General features: G+C 40.6%; 1 protein-coding gene across 1 annotated transcript in view; it reads right to left on the reverse strand.

The window, feature by feature from the left end:
* Positions 1-4,209: 4,209 nt before the first annotated feature.
* The window catches only part of exoc4 (exocyst complex component 4), a 129,091-nt gene continuing 113,749 nt past the window's right edge, over positions 4,210-19,551 (reverse strand). Inside the window, exons 19-20 of the mRNA XM_030150321.1 lie at positions 19,367-19,526; positions 4,210-6,296 (exon numbers count right to left, since the gene is read on the reverse strand). Coding sequence (XP_030006181.1) covers positions 6,059-6,296; positions 19,367-19,526 — 398 coding nt within the window. The 3' untranslated portion in view covers positions 4,210-6,058. The remainder of the gene's footprint in view (positions 6,297-19,366; positions 19,527-19,551) is intronic.

Below are 19,551 nucleotides of genomic sequence, written 5' to 3' on the forward strand. Positions count from 1 at the left end.
TGGCTGGCGTTTTGTGATGCTACGCTCTGATTGGCTGGCGTTCTGTAATGCTGCACTCTGATTGGTTGACGTTCTGTGACGCTTCGCTCTGACTGGCTGACATTCTGTGACACTGCGCTGTCATTGGCTGTCATTCTATGAAGCTGCACACTGATTGGTTGATGTTCTGTGACACTGCGCTCTGATTGTTTGATGTTCTGTGATGCTGCGCTCTCATTGGCTGGCGTTCTGTGACGCTCCGCTCTGATTGGCTGGCGTTCTGTGATGCTCCGCTCTGATTGGCTGGCTATCTGTGACGCTGCGCTCTCATTGGCTGACGTTCTGTGACGCTGCATTCTGATTGGTTGATGTTCTGTGACGCTTCGCTCTGATTGGCTGGCGTTCTGTGACGCTGCGCTCTCATTGGCTGGCGTTCAGTGACGCTCTGCTCTGATTGGCTGGCGTTCTGTGACACTGCGCTGGGATTGGCTGGCTATCTGTGACGCTGCGCTTTCATTGGCTGACGTTCTGTGATGCTGCACTCTCAATGGCTGATGTTCTGTAACGCTGCACTCTGATTGGATGACGTTCTGTGACGCGTCACTCTGATTGGTTGACGTTCTGTGATGCTGCGCTGTCATAGGCTGTCGTTCTGTGACACTGGGCTCTGATTGGCTGGCGTTCTGTGACGTTGCGCTCTGATTGGCTGACGTTCTGTGACGCTGCGCTCTCATTGGCTGATGTTCTGTGACGCTATGTTCTCATTGGCTGACGTTCTGTGATGCTGCGCTCTCATTGGCTGGCATTCTGGGATGCTACATTCTCATTGGCTGATGTTCTGTAACGCTGCACTCTGATTGGATGACGTTCTGTGATGCTGCGCTGTCATTGGCTGTCGTTCTGTGAAACTGGGCTCTGATTGGCTGGCGTTCTGTGACGATTCACTCTGATTGGCTGGCGTTCTGTGACGTTGCGCTCTCATTGGCTGATGTTCTGTGATGCTGTGTTCTGATTGGTTGATGTTCTGTGACGCTTCGCTCTGATTGGCTGGCGTTCTGTGACGCTGCGCTCTCATTGGCTGGCGTTCAGTGACGCTCTGCTCTGATTGGCTGGCGTTCTGTGACACTGCGCTGGGATTGGCTGGCTATCTGTGACGCTGCGCTTTCATTGGCTGACGTTCTGTGATGCTGCACTCTCAATGGCTGATGTTCTGTAACGCTGCACTCTGATTGGATGACGTTCTGTGACGCGTCACTCTGATTGGTTGACGTTCTGTGATGCTGCGCTGTCATAGGCTGTCGTTCTGTGACACTGGGCTCTGATTGGCTGGCGTTCTGTGACGTTGCGCTCTGATTGGCTGACGTTCTGTGACGCTGCGCTCTCATTGGCTGATGTTCTGTGACGCTATGTTCTCATTGGCTGACGTTCTGTGATGCTGCGCTCTCATTGGCTGGCATTCTGGGATGCTACATTCTCATTGGCTGATGTTCTGTAACGCTGCACTCTGATTGGATGACGTTCTGTGATGCTGCGCTGTCATTGGCTGTCGTTCTGTGAAACTGGGCTCTGATTGGCTGGCGTTCTGTGACGATTCACTCTGATTGGCTGGCGTTCTGTGACGTTGCGCTCTCATTGGCTGATGTTCTGTGATGCTGTGTTCTGATTGGTTGATGTTCTGTGACGCTGCACTCTGATTGGCTGGCGTTCTTTGACGTTGCGCTCTCATTGGCTGACGTTCTGTGATGCTGCGTTCTGATTGGTTGATGTTCTGTGACGCTGCACTCTGATTGGCTGGCGTTCTGTGACGCTGCGCTCTCATTGGCTGGCGTTCTGTGACCCTGTGCTCTGATTGGTTGATGTTCTGTGATGCTGCGCTCTCATTGGCTGACGTTCTGTGACGTTACTCTCTGATTGGCTGGCGTTCTGTGATGCTGTGCTACCATTGGCTGGCGTTCTGTGACGCTCTGCTCTGATTGGCTAGCATTCTGTGACGCTACACTCTCATTGGCTGACGTTCTGTGATGCTACGTTCTCATTGGCTGATGTTCTGTGATGCTGCACAGTGATTGGTTGACGTTCTGTGACGCTGCATTCTCACTGGCTGGTCTTCTGTAGCGCTGCGCTCTAATTAGCTAGCGTTCCATGACGCTGCGCTCTGGTTGGCTGACATTCTGTGACGCTGCACTCTCATTGGCTGACGTTCTGTGACGCTACGTTCTCATTGGCCGGTGTTCCTTGATGCTGCGCTCTCATTGGCTGGTGGTCAGTTACACTGCACTCTCACTGGCTGACGTTCTGTGACGCTGCACTCTGATTGGATGACGTTCTGTGACGCTTTGCTCTGATTGGTTGACGTTCTGTGACGCTCCGCTCTCATTGGCTGCTCAAAACAAATTAATGAATGAAAGAAAAAAAGCCTGTTTTGTTTAAAATCATGGCTTCTTGTGCTTTTTAAGGCTAAAACCTCAAAAAAGACTGTTCTAGGTAATTTGCAAATGCCCATGTTCCTGTGACTTTAATAAAAGAAGCCCCAAATCATCGCAACTTTCACCACAATTTTTTGGAAAAGCTGCCGCAAAATCAGGTATTTTAGGCCACAACAATCAAAAAAAATCCCCACGAAATCCTGCAGGGACTGTAATGTAAGCTATTTAAAGCATAAAGTAAGTGGTCAATGTTTTATTATACTGTTGACCAAAAGTCGGAATCAGTAGTTTTTTTTTTTGTTTGTTTTTTTTTTTACCTCTTTTCATGAAATGATTGTGACAATGTGTATATAAAGTGTGTATGTAATTATTTCACCTGATCAAAGGTGATTACGAAGGAGGAGGATTAGGGCCACTGGAAAATAAATAAATAAAGTCCAATTATTATTATTATTATCATTCTGAGAAAAAGTCAGAGTTCTGAGATTAAAGTCAGAATTCTGAGGAAAAAAAACTCAGAATTCTGACTTTTTCCTCAGAATTCTGACTTTGACCTCAGAATTCAGACTTTTGTTCCACAGAATTCAGACTTTAATCTTGGAATTCTGACTTTTTTCTCAGAATTCTGACTTTTTCTCAGAACAATAATAATAAAAAAATTTTGGACCTTAATGATTTATTTTTTTTCCAGTGGCCCGAATCCTCTTCCGTAGATTACTGATGTGTATAAATAGGAAGAAAAAGAGGACTGTTTCTGAAAACAAAGTTATTCCAACTTTACGGTGTATAATGTGTGATGTTTTGGATTTGTATTAGTGCTGTGCTTATTACATTAACTGCTGTGGATATTTCAGGTTAAACTCATTTTAGCTACTTTATATACCACTGACTATTTTAATCTGCAGCAGTGTATAATATTCAATGAGAATATCATAGGTTTGAAGGGTTTGTTTCACGTGAATCACTTATTACGAAGTTGTAAGCTTTGTGACAGTCGAGTTTTCAGCTAGTTGGGGTTTATTTAACTTAAAAGAATGTTCTCACTTCATACTGTAATTTAATGTTTCAATTTATCATAAACAAATGTTAGACATGTCAGACAGTCAAGTAGAGTGAAAAAGTTTAATATTTGCCTCTGAGATGTGGTGGAACAGCTATAAACCAGTAATGGAAGTAAGTGAAATGGACGTATTTAAGTCAATTTATGTACCTCAAATTTGTACGCAAGTTCATTGAGTAAAAGTATTTACTTACATTCTCCCACTGTCTGGGGTGAGAAGTGCAAGTATTACTTTGCCATAGTTGGGAGTCATATCAAAACATTAACACCTTGATAGATTTGGAACGAACACAAAAGCTTATAACTACAGCATTACTGCTAATATACCTACACACGTTGAGGCATTTTGACAAAAGTGAGACCTGACATGTCACTTCATCCTCTGACAATCCACTGAACCAAAAAACATGCATTACACAGATTCATGCCCCAAACCTCCAAATGGTACATATGTTGACTGTTTATCTTCAGCCAATATGATGCACTTAAGCACCACATGATTCTAACCGTCACAGCTGTCAAGCAAAGTACAACACCTACTGTTGGTTTTGGATCAGTCTAGTTCAGAGGATATGAGCCAATAACATCTCTGATGCTTCAAAACAGTGAAGGATTTTGCTGTCATGTGTGGAGGAGTTTTTACGGTGTCCATGAACAGCTGTACTTCCCCCAATGGAAAATATGACTACTTTGTAACTAGTTTGCAACCACATGAAGGGAAAACACTGCACGGGACACACAAAACATAATTGGAATTTTTTATTTGTTACGTCGTGTATTAGTGTATGCAATAGCAAATCTGTCAAACCTCTGGTAGACAGAATACTCAGAGCAATTTAAAGGACAGTGAACAAATAAAACAATGCGAAGGTGAAAAATAAATGCACACAGCAAAAACAAAGAATTTTCCTCCAAGGACAAATGGACTTTTATTAGACTTGACAAACCTCTTTTTTTTTTTTTTAAATAAAATAACAGGCATGGCAGCAGAGTGGTTCCCATTTATTTATATGTAGTCAAACACCTGCCCTCCTGACTTAAAAAGATTTTATGTGTGTACACTTTGATACCAGTATAAGCGTATGTGTGTGTCACATGACATAGCCAGTTAACTTTGTATTAAAGTTGACGATGTATAACATTACAAAAGTAGCTCTGAAGTGAACAGCTGAATGAGCAGATTTCAGATTTTACACCCAGTGTACATTTCAGAGTGGTAGGAGAACCCTTCAGCAGCTCCATGGTTGTTTTCCCATCGATCCCACCCGATGTGTCATTATGATGGATTGCTCTGTGGGCTTTAGGGAGACCAGTACTGGGCCTGCTGTATTGACAAGGCTCCTATTCCCCTCTCCTAGTCTTGTTAAGTACTTCTCTCCAAAGTTAATGAACTAAAAACAGAGGGGGCATGATTTGCTTGTCTCTTGAGTTTATATGTGTAGTTTGTAACATGTAAGATTTTAATGCAGGGGGTGGAGATTACAAAGCATTACAACTAGTTTGACTGATGAACTTACTCACACATGTTCACTGTAGTTTGATGAACATGAAATGCAACTTCTGAAAGAGGTCTAGTCCTGGTTTTGGAGAGTGTAGGAAAAAAATTCAGCTAACTTAAAAAGAAATCAATACAAAAACAACCTTCCCTTTCTTTTTTCGATGTGCAAAAACCATTAATTGGCTGACAACTTTTCACACAAGTTTTCTGCATAAGAAAAAAGACAAACAGATTTTTAACAGCTATAGATATGATACAATTCTCAGCACGGTAAATCTTTGGGGACCAACCCAAATTGGCAACAGGCGGAAGATGTGGCCTCATTCAGACAGTCTAATCTGGCATCTGTTATTGCAGACAGAATCAGTGGGCCCACGGGGCCGCCAGAAGAGGAGAGATAGAGGTGTAATTGAGAGCAGCAGTTTAGATCTAATAGGAAAATGAGATGAGAGGGGCCTAAGTTTGGGTGAGTGTCCAAGACAATCGTCTTGTATCTGAAGCTGAAATCATGGTGAGTGAGGGAATGCTAGAAACTGCTGCATTTATACTGCATCTGTGGTGTCTTAAGAAGTACAAACTGACAATATAATTAACCTTATTTCTTAGATACATATGCAGGCAGACAGGAAAAGTTTGCAGTTGTGTTTGGTGTCATCTCACTTCCCAATTAAAGTCAGCACTTAGTAGGTAGACCGATATCCTGCACATATATATATATAATCTACTTGCTGAGCTCTAGATGAAAGGATATCTGTGTCAGCCCTTGACTACAATGTGTTTCATCACACAGGCAAGAAGATGAAATGGAGAAGACACATTTTCCATTGATGGATTATATAAATTCAGTCTCAAGCAAGTCTCTATTTCAGTGTTTTCTAACCTAAGCCTCAAACATCTCTTGTCTTGTAAGTTTGTGCTCAATCATTTTAACTTTCACATGACTCACATTAGCCGCTGCAAAAATTAAACTCATGTAGGACAGAAGGTGTTTGATACTGAGGGAAGATGTTTACTTTTAATTGGCCGTCTCTCTGGGAAAAAAAAACGCTAACAATAAAACTGTACCCAGCTAAACCCTGTGGTGTTTTATTGTTATTACACTGTAGTGATCTTCTTGTCCTTGGTGGCCTGTTTGATGGCAGCCTGCTCGCAGATGATCTCCTTCAGCCTCTGCAGCCGGATGTTTTGGGTGCTCAGGTCTCCCACGCCGGTCTGACTGCGATGGAGTAAGGACAGCGCGTTGATGTACTCCAGCTCTGTGTAGCGAACGCCTTGGTCCACCACCAGGTTCAGCAGCTCATCTGCAGTGTTGTACAGCATCTCATAGTACTGCCTACATGGAGAAACAAGAGAAAGGATAAGAAATAATGAGTTCATGAAAAAGAGCAAAACAAAAAAGGAAGAGACAAAGGACTGAAGAAGCAAAGAGCAAAAAGGACAAGTGAATTTCTCTTCATATGTCCCTGTTTTGCATTATTCCAATGCTGAATCAAAAGGAACAACAACACCAAAGTGGAAAACACAAAAGCTAAAATAACTGCAGTGGTTGACAAGCCCAGTTTCCTTAAAAGGGACTTCAAGGACCCACCCTGTTGCCTTAAGGAGACGAAGGTAGAAGGAAAACATTCACCAGCTACAAACTACTGAGACCATTTTAATGAAACGCTGTTGACAGGAGCCAAAAGAGGAAAGGGGCTGTGTATAGAATTAATAGGTCTTTAACCGGCACCTAATGCCACAGTGGGCCACTCAAAAAAGGCTGAAGTACATGCTGATAAAGACAAGGCCCAAAGGGAGTGCATACGGTTGATTAAAACACACTTCCAACTGCTGACTAAAACATCTGACATAAAGGTCAGCTATGCCAGACAACAGTGAGGAGAGAGTAGAGACTGTATCTGTTTTCATATATTCTGTCTGCATCTTCCAGCTGAATTTTAGTGGGTGTCTCCATATCCAGAGTATGTGAGTGTAGGTTGTGTATTTAAGTAGCGGGGATTCTTAGATTTGGCATTACATCTTGATTTTGGGGGAAAAAGTTAACTTGTCATGAACACAGTTTATGAATTCTTGTGCAGAAAACTGTTCTTGGTGAGAAGCTGGAGGCAAGGTAATGCACGGGAGAGTGTTGGGATGCAGGACACACTATTTGTCTTTGCTTGGGGCCAAAATAGGTCAAATATCTTGGAGAAAAGTGCGTGTGTGTATGTGTGTGTGAGAGCGGTGTTGTTGGTCAAATTACCATGCTCTCAACCACACACCCTAAAACAGATTTCACACTTTCTGGCCGCTGGCTATTGGAGAAATCCCATTTACACAGATACACTAATTGTTATGCTTCTACACAGTAGCTGTTGATACAGTCGGAGCAGGAGGGCAGCAGGTGAGGCACATACAAATTGTAAATTTCCACACAAAATTGTGATACTGGGCAAACACGAGAAAAATCATTCTAAAGTCCTTCACCTCGTCCTTACTTAACTTTAAGTTGTGTATGATTTGCATTTTAGCTCATTATTATTAAAGAAGCACAATTTTTTAAGCATTTCCTTTCAATCCCTACTAAGCTAGGCACAAAGTGGGTTTTTGGCCTGAAAATTATGATCCTCTTTGTCTACATATACTGCACACTAAAAACAAAAAGGGGCTGGTCCAGTAAAAAAGAAATAATTATTTTCAGTAACAAGAGTCATTGTTTAAATATGTGCATCAGTTGAGAAAGACTCTCTTTTTCTTTTACTCCTGAGTTAAACTTAACATGAACTGAAACTATCTCTTTAAGTCACACAACATGTAGTATTTTAATGATCTTGATGGTCCACCTGACACTGAGTAACTGGTTTGACCTGTACCACTTTCAGCTCTTGTGTTACTTCTACTATTTAGTTTGACTGGCCAATGTGGCTGACACCAGTTATATGCAGTTGCAGTTTCTTTAGAACTGCAGTAGTTGCATGTGATGTAGCCTGTTAACCCCACAAATGTAATAACTCCCATCGAATGTAACAAACCACAAACGCAATAAAAATGTGCAACTTTTAATGTAATAATCCCACAAATGTAATAACTTTCCCACAAATGTAATAATAGTTGCCTGCCACAAACATACAGAGTAGGGAAGCAAAATTTACAATGAACATTTAGTTGTTTTTTCTCAGCAGGCACGACGTCAATTGTTTTGAAACCAAACATATATTGATGTCATAGTCATACCTAACACTATTATCCATACCTTTTCAGAAACTTTTGCCCATATGAGTAATCAAGAAAGCAAACGTCAAAGAGTGTGTGATTTGCTGAATGCACTCGTCACACCAAAGGAGATTTCAAAAATAGTTGGAGTGTCCATAAAGACTGTTTATAATGGAAAGAAGAGAATGACTATAAGCAAAACTATTACGAGAAAGTCTGGAAGTGGAGGAAGCAACAAAAAACGTACCAAAGCTTTTATTAAAGCTCTCAAATCCAAAATCCTAAAGGATCCAACCAAATCCATGAGAAAAATGGCAATTGAACTTGAGGTAGACAACAAGACCATTAGAAATGCAGTAAAATATGATTTAAAGATTTAAATTCTCATGACTTTCAATAAACTAATTGGTCATACACTGTCTTTCAATCCCTGCCTCAAAATATTGTAAATTTTGCTTCCCCACCCTGTAATAATTATTACTTTTGTGGGATGGTAAAAATCTTCAGTTTCCAAAATTGTAATAACTTCCCACAAATGTAATAAATTAGTGCATCACATACATTTAAGTAATGCATGCATATTCATTCATCTTTCTTTTTTCAAATGTTGCAGTTACACCACATGGTACTAATTCCAGATAAATAGGTGTTAAATTACAAATACAAGTGGAGGAACTAAACAGAATGGACAAAAATGTTGTAAAGGTTTTATTATAAAGGCTTCAGTATGAACTGGATATTATTTATTCTCATTAAGTTTAATAGAAGCCTATGTTTGAACCATGTAAATAAAATGTCTGGAAATTATTATGATAGCAATGGAGAGGGTAGGAGCAAACTGTGGGAAAATGAGGTACTATGTTTGTGGTAGGCGACTATTATTACATTTGTGGGAAAGTTCTAACATTTGTGGGATTTTTACATTAAAAGCTGCAAATGTTTATTACGTTTGCGGCTTATTACATTTGTGGGAGTTACGTTTGTGGGGTTAACAGTAGCCTGTACCGCCACCTTCTGACGACACCACACAGCCTAATTATTTAGCTTCAAACCAATTCGTGACAACACGCTTCACATTTTATTTCTCGCGACCTTTTCTTTTCCAACTGCAGTCACGCTTAAAGGTGCAATGTGTTGGCATGGTGGCTCACCTGGTGGAATACACCCCACATATACCAAGGCCTTATCACAGTAGCCTGGGGCTGATTCCAACCTGGATGTTATTCTCTTACTCTCTCCACTCATTTCCTGTCTCTCCCCACTTATCCTATCAAATAAAGGTAATATACCTTAAAATAAATCTTTTAGAAAGGTGCATTTTGAACGATTTGCTGGTATCTGTGAGTGAGGCTGCAGAATATAACCAAATGATTACTAATGACCTCACCTTCCACTCCCAAATGTGTAGGAGAACTCTGCTGGAGTGATCCTTTGCTTTGTGAATTTTTGGACCACTGTAGAAACATTGCAGTGCAACATGGCAGACCTGATACCTTTGTAGATACAAAAACTACTTCTAACCTAAGGAGACCACAACTTTTACACTTCTTGCTAATGAGGACATAATTATGAATATTAGAGTTCATTTTGGCAAACAGTAAGAGGCGAAGTAGCTGACAAAAAAAACCACAATCGCCACCTGTTTTCACATCTTTCTTTGTGCCGTAGCAAAGAAAAGAAACGCGACCACCAAATCATTTCTAAAAGAGGGTTGAGCCTAGAAAAGCTCACTATTTTGAGAGAAAATAAAGTAAAAATATATGGATTCACAGCTTTACAGATTTCTGATACAGTGCAGTAAAAAGACACTTTGAAAAGAAAAGATACTTTATCTCATTTGTTTAGCACTATCGCCCATCCAAGACCCATTCCCTTCTTGAGATGATCATTTTCAATGCTAACGAGCTGTTAATGAGCACTTGGGACCTTGTGCTCTAAGGTGTTTTATATGCTGTCATTTTTGGAGATTCAGCAGTGGAAAAGAGCTGGAAAGAGTAAGAGGAGCAGAGGGACTGAGATAAAGATGGAGAGACTGAAAAAAAGGAGGAGACCAAGAGTGATGACTGAATAGATGAGTGAGGAACAGAGGTGCATAATATCTGTTTTTCGGCCTTCTCTTGACAAGACATGCCCTTGGTCATCAAGGCATTTGCATTCTGTCTCACTCTTAAGCCTGCTCTCAATTTTTCTCCAAGGTCTCGTTCATTTTTTTCATCCTGGAGCTCATTTCATGAAAAAGCTTGTCAATATTGATGAGAGGTCAGGCGGGTTCACTTCTTAACCGGGGGCATGACAGAAAGAATGCAAAAAAAAAGGAAAGAAAAATACCAGGAAAAATAGATGAGTCCCACTTGGGGTTTTATCTCATCATGAAATGATTGTTGTATTTGTCTGCTTGTCTTTGTACTTCATTCATGCCTGAAATGTTACTGCTTATGAATGTGTCTTTTGAATCTATTAGTATGCGCAAGGTGAGCATTGAAGTGTTGCTGCATTTCCCTCAAAAATAGAAACCACCCGCTCAAAAGCATTCACATTGACTCCATTGTGTGACTTACTGCGCAATTGATGAAAATCACCTTAATACATGATCCAATAGGAAAAAACACAAGCCAAAAACAAAACTATATTTCTTTTGTTGCGTGAGATCTGCTGATAGCTTTGAGAAGCAGCTTTCCTGCTCTCAAATTTCCATCCTCAGGTCTCAACGGGCAGTAGATTATCAGAGGAACAAAAACGATGATTTGGAGCAGACTGCACCTGACACCCAGACACTATTTCAGTCTTACTTTCTAAAAAGCTTTAAATACTGTGAACCTCTGTGCCGTAGATGCCTAATTGTTTATTTTAGCTCTCCAGTTGGTGCGTAAATATGCGCGTTTCCTCAGGGTGAATTTCCTCCCACAGTACCAAGATATGGTAATGTGTTTAATTGGAAACTGTAAATACCCTGTTTAAGTGTCAGCTCTGATGGACTTACATTTCATCTTTTATTTAACAACTTAAAAGCCTCATTGAGATTAAAACCTTGCAAATTTGTGAGCCCATTAAAAAGGGATGGTATTAGTAACCAAAAATATAAGCTGCTGTTGTATCTGTGTCTAAACGTCTAGTGAGTTGTTTGGCTTAGCTCCAGGTAGTGAACTATTAACTAATGCACATATTTAGACACCACCAACAAGCCTGCCTGCTGCAAAGTGAAAATGTCTCATTGGACACTTACACAAATAATTTGTGCTCTCTTGGACTCTTCGTAGACGTAAAAGATGACTTGGCTGCTGAACCACTAAAAGTAGCTGGAATACATTCAATCTGTTGATACAGCAGCTGAAAAATTACCTCATCAATGCTATAAAACACAGCTTAACTACAGTTTAATAGAAACTATAATTCACTTGGCAGTGATGCTTTCGGGAAAAAAAAAAACCACACAGGATTTGTTAAAAATGGATATACTATGCTCATTTTTAATGGAGTGACTTTGTTGTCCCTCCATAAAATCTCATATCAAAACAGAAAAGTTGCTTTCCGGCGATGTGTGCTGCTTGGTTGTAATCATGTGTTTTTGTGTATGTGATGTGAAAAGTTGTAAGGACATCTGGCAATCTGGCTCCTATTCAGTAAAAAGGAGGTGTGAGGTGTGCATGTGTGCAACTGTATGAGTGTGTGTCCATCTATCTATGTGTCTGAGTGATGAATGTAGGTGTGTGGTGAAAACACTTTCAAACAGTTCATTACCCAAGCAGTTGGAAAGCCATTTGCCAAACAGGGTAAGGGCTGTTAATAAGATTAAAATCTCTTGGCACCCCACCATCAAGAAAGAACCCCCAGTGACACACAAACATGACTACACACCTCCATTTCTTCATTAGAGATACGGCTAGTAATGAAACAAGTATTATTTCCTTCCACAGTAACAAAATGAATTGTTGTTTTGATTGCTCTTTCTAAAAATCTCTCTGTTTGTAGCTCCCAGGCTCCCTCTGTGTCTCCCTCCCTATCTCTCATATGTACACACTTTACTAATTTCCACCTGCATCCACACAAAGTCCTGTCGACAAGAACGGCGCTTTAGTAGCTTTGTGTGTGCATGTTTGTGTATGTGTGTGATTCTAAACGTGCCTCCGTGGTGTGCTTCCAATTAAATTTTAATTAGCTGCCCCCCTCGCTTTTCTTGTATACAAAGAATATTAAGCAAACTTATGATGCATGAATGCAGCATAGGACAGATATGTATGTCAATGGCACTAGAGTGAGGAAAAAGATGGAGGAAGAGAGAGAGACTGGAAGAAAAGAGACAGACAGACAGGGAGAGAAGAAAAGCAAGAGAAAGACAAGAATCAGCACAATTCATTTCCCCTCATTTCCAGCATGCACAATATTAAGGCCATTACAGGCTGCCTCTGTCAGCGCCTTTGGAACAACACATTAGTTAGTGGAAGAGAGAGGAGGAGGGGAAGGGGGGGGTAGGAGCTCTGTGGATGATCCTCTCTATCAGTTGGGACCAAGGCTTGTTGCTGCAGTAACAAATACCAGGGCTACTGAACGAACAATAGAGCATTTGACCCTCTCCATTTTTTTTGCCTGTTAAAATATATTTGCACACAGAAAGGTTTAAATTAAAGGAGTGCATCTTTTGTAACATCTAATAACAGTAGTTTTTTCACCAGAGTGGATGAATCTCAAACTCTGTCCTCACTATAGATGATGAAATTATGATTCACTTCACACCTCAGAGTAGCAGTGCTGCCAGCGGTGTCTAGTAGCATCTATGAATCACAATCAAATCACTGTTTTACATTCATTTAGTTATAGGACTACCGGAAATCAAAAATAAGTAAATAACATCTATAATAATAATAATAATAATAATAATAATGGATTAGATTTATATAGCACTTTTCTATGAATGCATACTCAAAGCGTGTACAGAGGATCCATTATTCATTCGCTCTCACATTCTCCCTCTGGTGGTGGTAAACTACATTTGTATCCACAGCTGCCCTGGGGCAGACTGACAGAAGCGTGGCTGCCAATCTGCGCCTACGGCCCCTCCGACCACCACCAAACATTCACACACATTCATACACCAGTGTGAGTAGCAGCACTGGAGGCAAGTGGGGTGAAGTGTCTTGCCCACAAGGACATAACAGCACATGGACAGAGCGGGATTTGAACCGCCAACCCTTCGGTTATTGGATGACCCACTCTACCATCTGAGCCATGGGCGGCCATGGCTCAGGTGGTAAATTATGTGATACAGGGAAGGAGCGGTGTACAGTTTTGACGAAACTTTGCTTAAAGTGAAATAAAAGTTGCATGACTGTTCAGACTGATGTCACAAAGATTAAATCTTCGTCTCGTGCAGGACCACATTGAGATGCCCAGATCAGTCTTGAAAAGACCTAAATCTATGTACTGTTCACACTGTCATGGAAAAACAGATCCCACTTACACATGAGTAATCAGAGTTGCACCACTTTTGCTCTGCACTGTGAACAAAGAAAGCATCACTCACAAAACCAATGTTTATACTATTTTAGGTTAGAAGTAGAGAAACTGCAGTGCAAAGAAGTAGCTTTTATTTGTAACCATTTCATTTTAGTTTGTGTTGCATCTTTTAAAAGTTTTTTCATTTAGTTTGACACTTTTTTTTTTTTAAAATCTGTCATTTTTATTTTTCTCCCCGTTATAGAAATTATTTGTTCATTTACTAGCTACAGTAACACTGCAGACAGAGACTGGCAGAATAATAGGTGGTGTTTGTCCTGATGTTGCTGTGCTGTGATGTGATATACACTTCTCATTTTGCTGACTGAAATAGGACAAAGCAGGAGAGATTTATTGGTTTTATCTACTGTCCAAGTATGTTAACCTGGATGAATATCTGCATCAAAACATTACTAAACTGCTGTGTGGGTATTTATTGTCACATATAATGTTCCCAAAGTAGCTGCCTCAATGCACTTTCAAGCTCCCAGTCTCACTTACATCCTTCTATCTCTTCTAGCTTTTCAATCTCTTTCTAACCAACCCCACCTCTTCACGCCTCCCTTTCCTTCCAGAGCAGAGCATTTGTCTCTCCACTGGTAATGAGGAAAGGTCTGCAGAGACACAGACACTGAAGCTTCATCAGCAAAGACCAGTCCCATCATGCTGTGCCATGCACAACAAGACTGACACACACAAACCCACATCTACACACTCGTACTGGCTTGATCAGCAAAGACCAGCAGCATCATGCTGTGAGGTACATGTGCATAAACACACATAGACAGGATTCATCAGCAAAGACCAGTCTCATCAAGCTGCATCTTGCGCATGCATGTATAGAAAACAGGAGCAGAGAGAGGGAGGGGCAGGCACAAGCAGGGAAAAGACAGTAACAGTTCAGCAGAGGCATTGCAGGTGGTTGGACAGGGGGAGAAAAATGAAGAAAAAGGGACTGAGACAGGAGGAAGAGAGAGATAAAAAGAGAGACACAAGGTGACAGCAAGGGAGACAGAAGCCGAACGAAGTGACAGTGTACCGAAGCCAGGCCTAAATACAAACAGTTTTATCTGTTGACACCCACTACCTCCTGACACAGCCGTCAACTGTACTTATTACCACATTCTCTGTAGACACACCAGCCTGTCACCTCAACACGCACTAGGGTTTAGACACACACACACAGAACCAAAGACGGTTTATTTGCCCATGCTTGCACATCCAGTGCTTGAAATGTGCAGTGGGTTAGCTCACTGTGGGACAATACACAGCACACAGGGCTCTTGTACAATACATACATGCAGACAGTAATTTCCAGTAGCAGACAGGTGGGTGCTATGTGCTGAACTCCACAGTGAGCCTGTCAGACTGTTTAGCCTAGATACCAGCAAGTTAGTTTAGAATGTTATGACAACCTGCCTACAGAGGTCACCGGGCAGCAAAGAGCTCCACTGTGCACATTATGAGTGTATACCATGTTATGTATGTCTGCGTGTGTGTGTGTGTGTGTGTGCGTGTGTGTGTGTGTGTGTGTGTGTATGTCTGCAAGTACATATATCATTTCCAAATTAGTATCTGCAAACAAATCTACACAATTCATTACATTTACCTTTGCTGTATACAGCATATGTAACACAAATGTGATTTTAAAAGCCTGGCCTTTTCAGATGTAGTGAAGTAAAGTAGTTTGTTTTGACAAAATCATCATTTTGTCCACCTTCACCTCCATTTGAACACATCCACATGCCCTTTTTCTTACTACTTGATTATTGGCTATGGCAACCAATTCCCACATTCTGCATCTAAAAACGTATTCCTTCAGTCATTTATTTCATCCTTAAGGAAATAAAGGAGTCACGCAACTGATTGATTAATAACATAATTAGCAATAATTAGTTATGACGTGTGGAGTAAAGTACATAGTAGCAGTACAGGGAGAGAAATTTAATGAAACTCGGAGCTTCAACAACAAAGGTAATTGGTTTGCTAAACAATATTAAGACTTCTAAATGACTAATGACTATGTGTCTATTTAAAGCTTTGATTGTGCAAAATAACGAAAAAAAAAAATCTCTCACGCTACAGTGGTCTTTTGGCAGGCAATGAGTTTTTAAGAGTTTTGTTGAGAACTGCCTTTTTTTAAGGATGAAAGACTCATCGACATCACCTGTTTATTTCATCTCTACCTCTGTGAAGAAACCAGAAATCAGCATAAACACAGAGACAGACTCGGATGATGAGAGGACATCAATGATTGATGAGATTGAGAATGCATACATACACATACAACTCACAGATGTGACGCTGACACTGCAGTGACACAGGTTTGTTGAACAGCACAGAGCCCTTGAACTGTATCTGAGCAGATGGTCTGTGTGCATTCATTTGTGAGCACGAGTGTGTGTGTGTGTTTGACCTTGACTACCATGCCGATCCCAATGCCAAACGTATGACTGAGTGACAAGTGGCCACAGTAGGACCTGGTTGGAAAAAAAAACACTCTCACACATGTTTTAACACTTTGAGAATGTACGTTAGACATTCAGTACTGTAGATACACCAGCACTTGACCACCAGGTGGCACTGTTTCCCTATCCTTCTTCATAATCTGTGTTTGTGTGAGAGATGGAGTAAGTGTGTGTGCGTGTGTGTGTCTTGGGTTCTGCAGTGCTGGTTACCTGGCCTCTCTTTAGTTTTAACTCAGATCAATGGTTATTACTGTGCCCTTGTCCAGGTCTCTCTCTCGTTTTCTCTCTTCCCGTACAAGCGCACAGATGCAGAAAAACATTCTGAATGCACGTACGCACCCTCACACACATACACACATAAAAGGGGGTACACAAGTAAGCATTTTCTGTCTTTGTCAAATGCAGGCCTCCTACTGTGATACTTCCTTTCCTCAGTTTGTTCTTGTTTCTCCAAAGGTGGCGATAAAATACTCATGAATATTCTGCTTTAGGTCCCTCTTCCTCCAGCTGCTTTTTAGCTATTAAATCTGCCCAATGTTAGTTTTGTCAGTATCAAAATGCTACGTACACACAGCACAAAATGTAAAACATTAACATCAGATTAATTTGTCATAACCATTACAATACAAGAAAACTCCTTGGGTATATTAAAACTGTACAACTGAAACAAACTAAGTAAGAGCAGTATGTATAAGAGTGCATGGTAAGTAAGTCACATAAGGTTAAAAGTTATTGCATATTACAGTGAACAATGACTAGCCTCAAGATATTATCTGCCTTTGTAATATCCTTTTCTGTGACATTCTCAAAAACATCTTTTCATTATTCTATTCAACGCAAATCTAACATTTATAGAGCTTCAGAGTGTCAGATTCATTAGCAGGTGTGAACTATTTTACATATGTTATGAATATTCAGGTCCTAATAATGATTTCAAACAATGATGGCTGAGTGTCTGTGAATGTCTGTGCAATGGAGATACTTTACCTGAGGCTGTGCATGTGCATGTTTCTGTGTGCAGATTTGTGCTGCTGTGTGTGTTTTTGTGTGTGTGTGTGTTTTTGTGTGTGTGTGTGTGTGTGTGTGTGTGTGCGTGCGTGCGTGCGTGCGTGTGTGTGTGTGTGTGCAAGCTGGTGTGTCTTGCAGACTTATGCTGGCCAATCCAAAAAGCTATGAATGTGTAAACAATGTGCTCTGCAATTCCCAATCAACACCTCCACACCACCCACGCCTCGTAATCAGAGAGAGAGGGAGAAAGAGAGAAAAGACAGAAAAGCCATCACTGGCATTTCTCCATAATCAAAGTTGACAGAGGGGAGAAATAACATACTAATCAATGGTCCTCCACATCCACTACAGTTCAGGTAATTTTAGTTTAGTTCTTTTGTTTGGGTTGTGTTCCTCTGGGGGAACTTGGTTTGGAATGATGGCATGTTACCAATAATAATAATGTCAAAACACCACAGCAAACTCATATCTGTTGACTCATGTTGCACAGACTGATATATGCAGGAAGATACAGGGAACTGTTGGAAAGAAGTAAATTAACCCCACAAACTACCATGACAACATAGAAAACACTGATAAACACATGCACAAGAAGTATCCTCATCTACGCAACCATCAGCTTTGGAGAGAGATTTTAAGAAAAGTACTATTTGACTAAGATACGCAAAATAATTTTCTGATTCAAGTTCATCATCTGAACAATCAAATATCAATAAACTAACTCAGAGAGTGATTTTTAATATATGCCTTTTACTGTGGATTAGTAAAGTAAATTTGAGTTTTGATCTTGGATGTATTTTCAGTAATTTACTGAAGGCTTTAATTTACATAATTATTTCACTGAGATTATTTTTCATATCTAGTTGCAATACTGTATTGTACAGTAGTGTAACTGAAATATCCCTGATGAAATTACAATTGATTGAAATCAAAATGAACTGGAACTGAATTGATTCAGAAAAAACTGTGGAAATGCTGTTTTGTACACATACATCTTTGCATATAAAGCAAGAATAAAAATGAAACCAGTCCATGACATTTCCAAACTTATTACTCCTTACTAAAATCCTTTAACTGAAAGTTCATCAGGCATTTATAGCCAAATTTCTTCATCATACAAATGCAAAACAATGCAACTGTTCATCTAATGTGACAACATTTTTAATGTTAAAGGGCTGCACTCTACTGTCTATATACAGCATGCCTTCTCTTTAAAGTCCTTTTCTGTTAAAGACATTTTTTCTATAACTTTCTTTCACTTAGTTTTTTCAGTTTTCCTCCCCCAGGCCCTCCCTCCCTTTTTACTCCATCTTTTCCGTCACCCCTCTTCTTGTATAGTCTGTCTTGCCAAGGACAAAAGCTTCTGAAAGAGGAGAAAAATCATGAGTACTGTGAATCACCCTTCTCTTTCTGCCCTCTTCTCTCTCTCCACCCTCCTGCTCTCCCCCTCCCGCTTTCCATTTTGTACACAAAGATATCTGAGGAACTGATTCCTCCATGCCTGTGAGGGCTGGACAGCACTGGGCAACAGCAGGTAAGCTCACAAAATATAAATGTATGAATAAGAAATAAACACCAGCCACTGCATACACACACTGACACACAGTGTGGTTGACAATCTGTTTGACCATCTGTCTGCCTTGTGCATTGACATAACTGCAGTCTGAACTTGAGGACACAGTGCATGTCTTTGTGTGTCTGTGCATGTGTGCACTAGAACTACACCATTTATTAGTGAAAATAAACAAACAAAAAAAAAAACCTGAACACTAGCCTGCCCATTTCTGATTTGACGATTTTATCTGACAATAAAGCGGATGCTGCATCCTAAGAAATATGACACCAATTATCCCCTGCAGGTTTCTAACATATGTCTCTTAGTTTTATCTACGGCAGTGAAGGAGAGCACAATGGTGCTGGAGGTTTTATCACCATGACAACAACAATAAAAAAAAAAGTCAAGGTAAAACATCAAGTACTTATCAAATGGTGAGAAAGTGGCATGACCATTTGGAAACATGACTATCCGCATAAAACGCTGGCTGACAGCTACTTCATTCCAAGTCTATTTGCCTTTACAAACTCATTTTGCTGGAAAACTAGTGCATATATAACTCAAAGGGTTCTGATTTGATCCACTGCAGATAGGCATGTTTACTCCAGCTGAGAAAAATAAAATACTCACAAAACTTTGGGGAAAGTGAGCTGCACCGTATTAAGCCCTTGAATGAGACATGATTCTGACCTGGCAAAGTCGAGGTCAGCCTCCCTTGACATGGTGATGTTGGTAAGGTTCTGCTGGAGAACAAATATGTTCCTGCACATCTTCTTGATTCCAGACTCACTGATCCTCTTAAAATACTGGGCTCCATTGATAAGGATACAGGAGATGAGATGACCCAAGCCTACAAAAGATAACAGCTGTTAGGT

This window comes from Sphaeramia orbicularis, chromosome 12 (genome assembly GCF_902148855.1).
Source record: "Sphaeramia orbicularis chromosome 12, fSphaOr1.1, whole genome shotgun sequence".
NCBI classification, from domain to species: Eukaryota; Metazoa; Chordata; class Actinopteri; order Kurtiformes; family Apogonidae; genus Sphaeramia; species Sphaeramia orbicularis.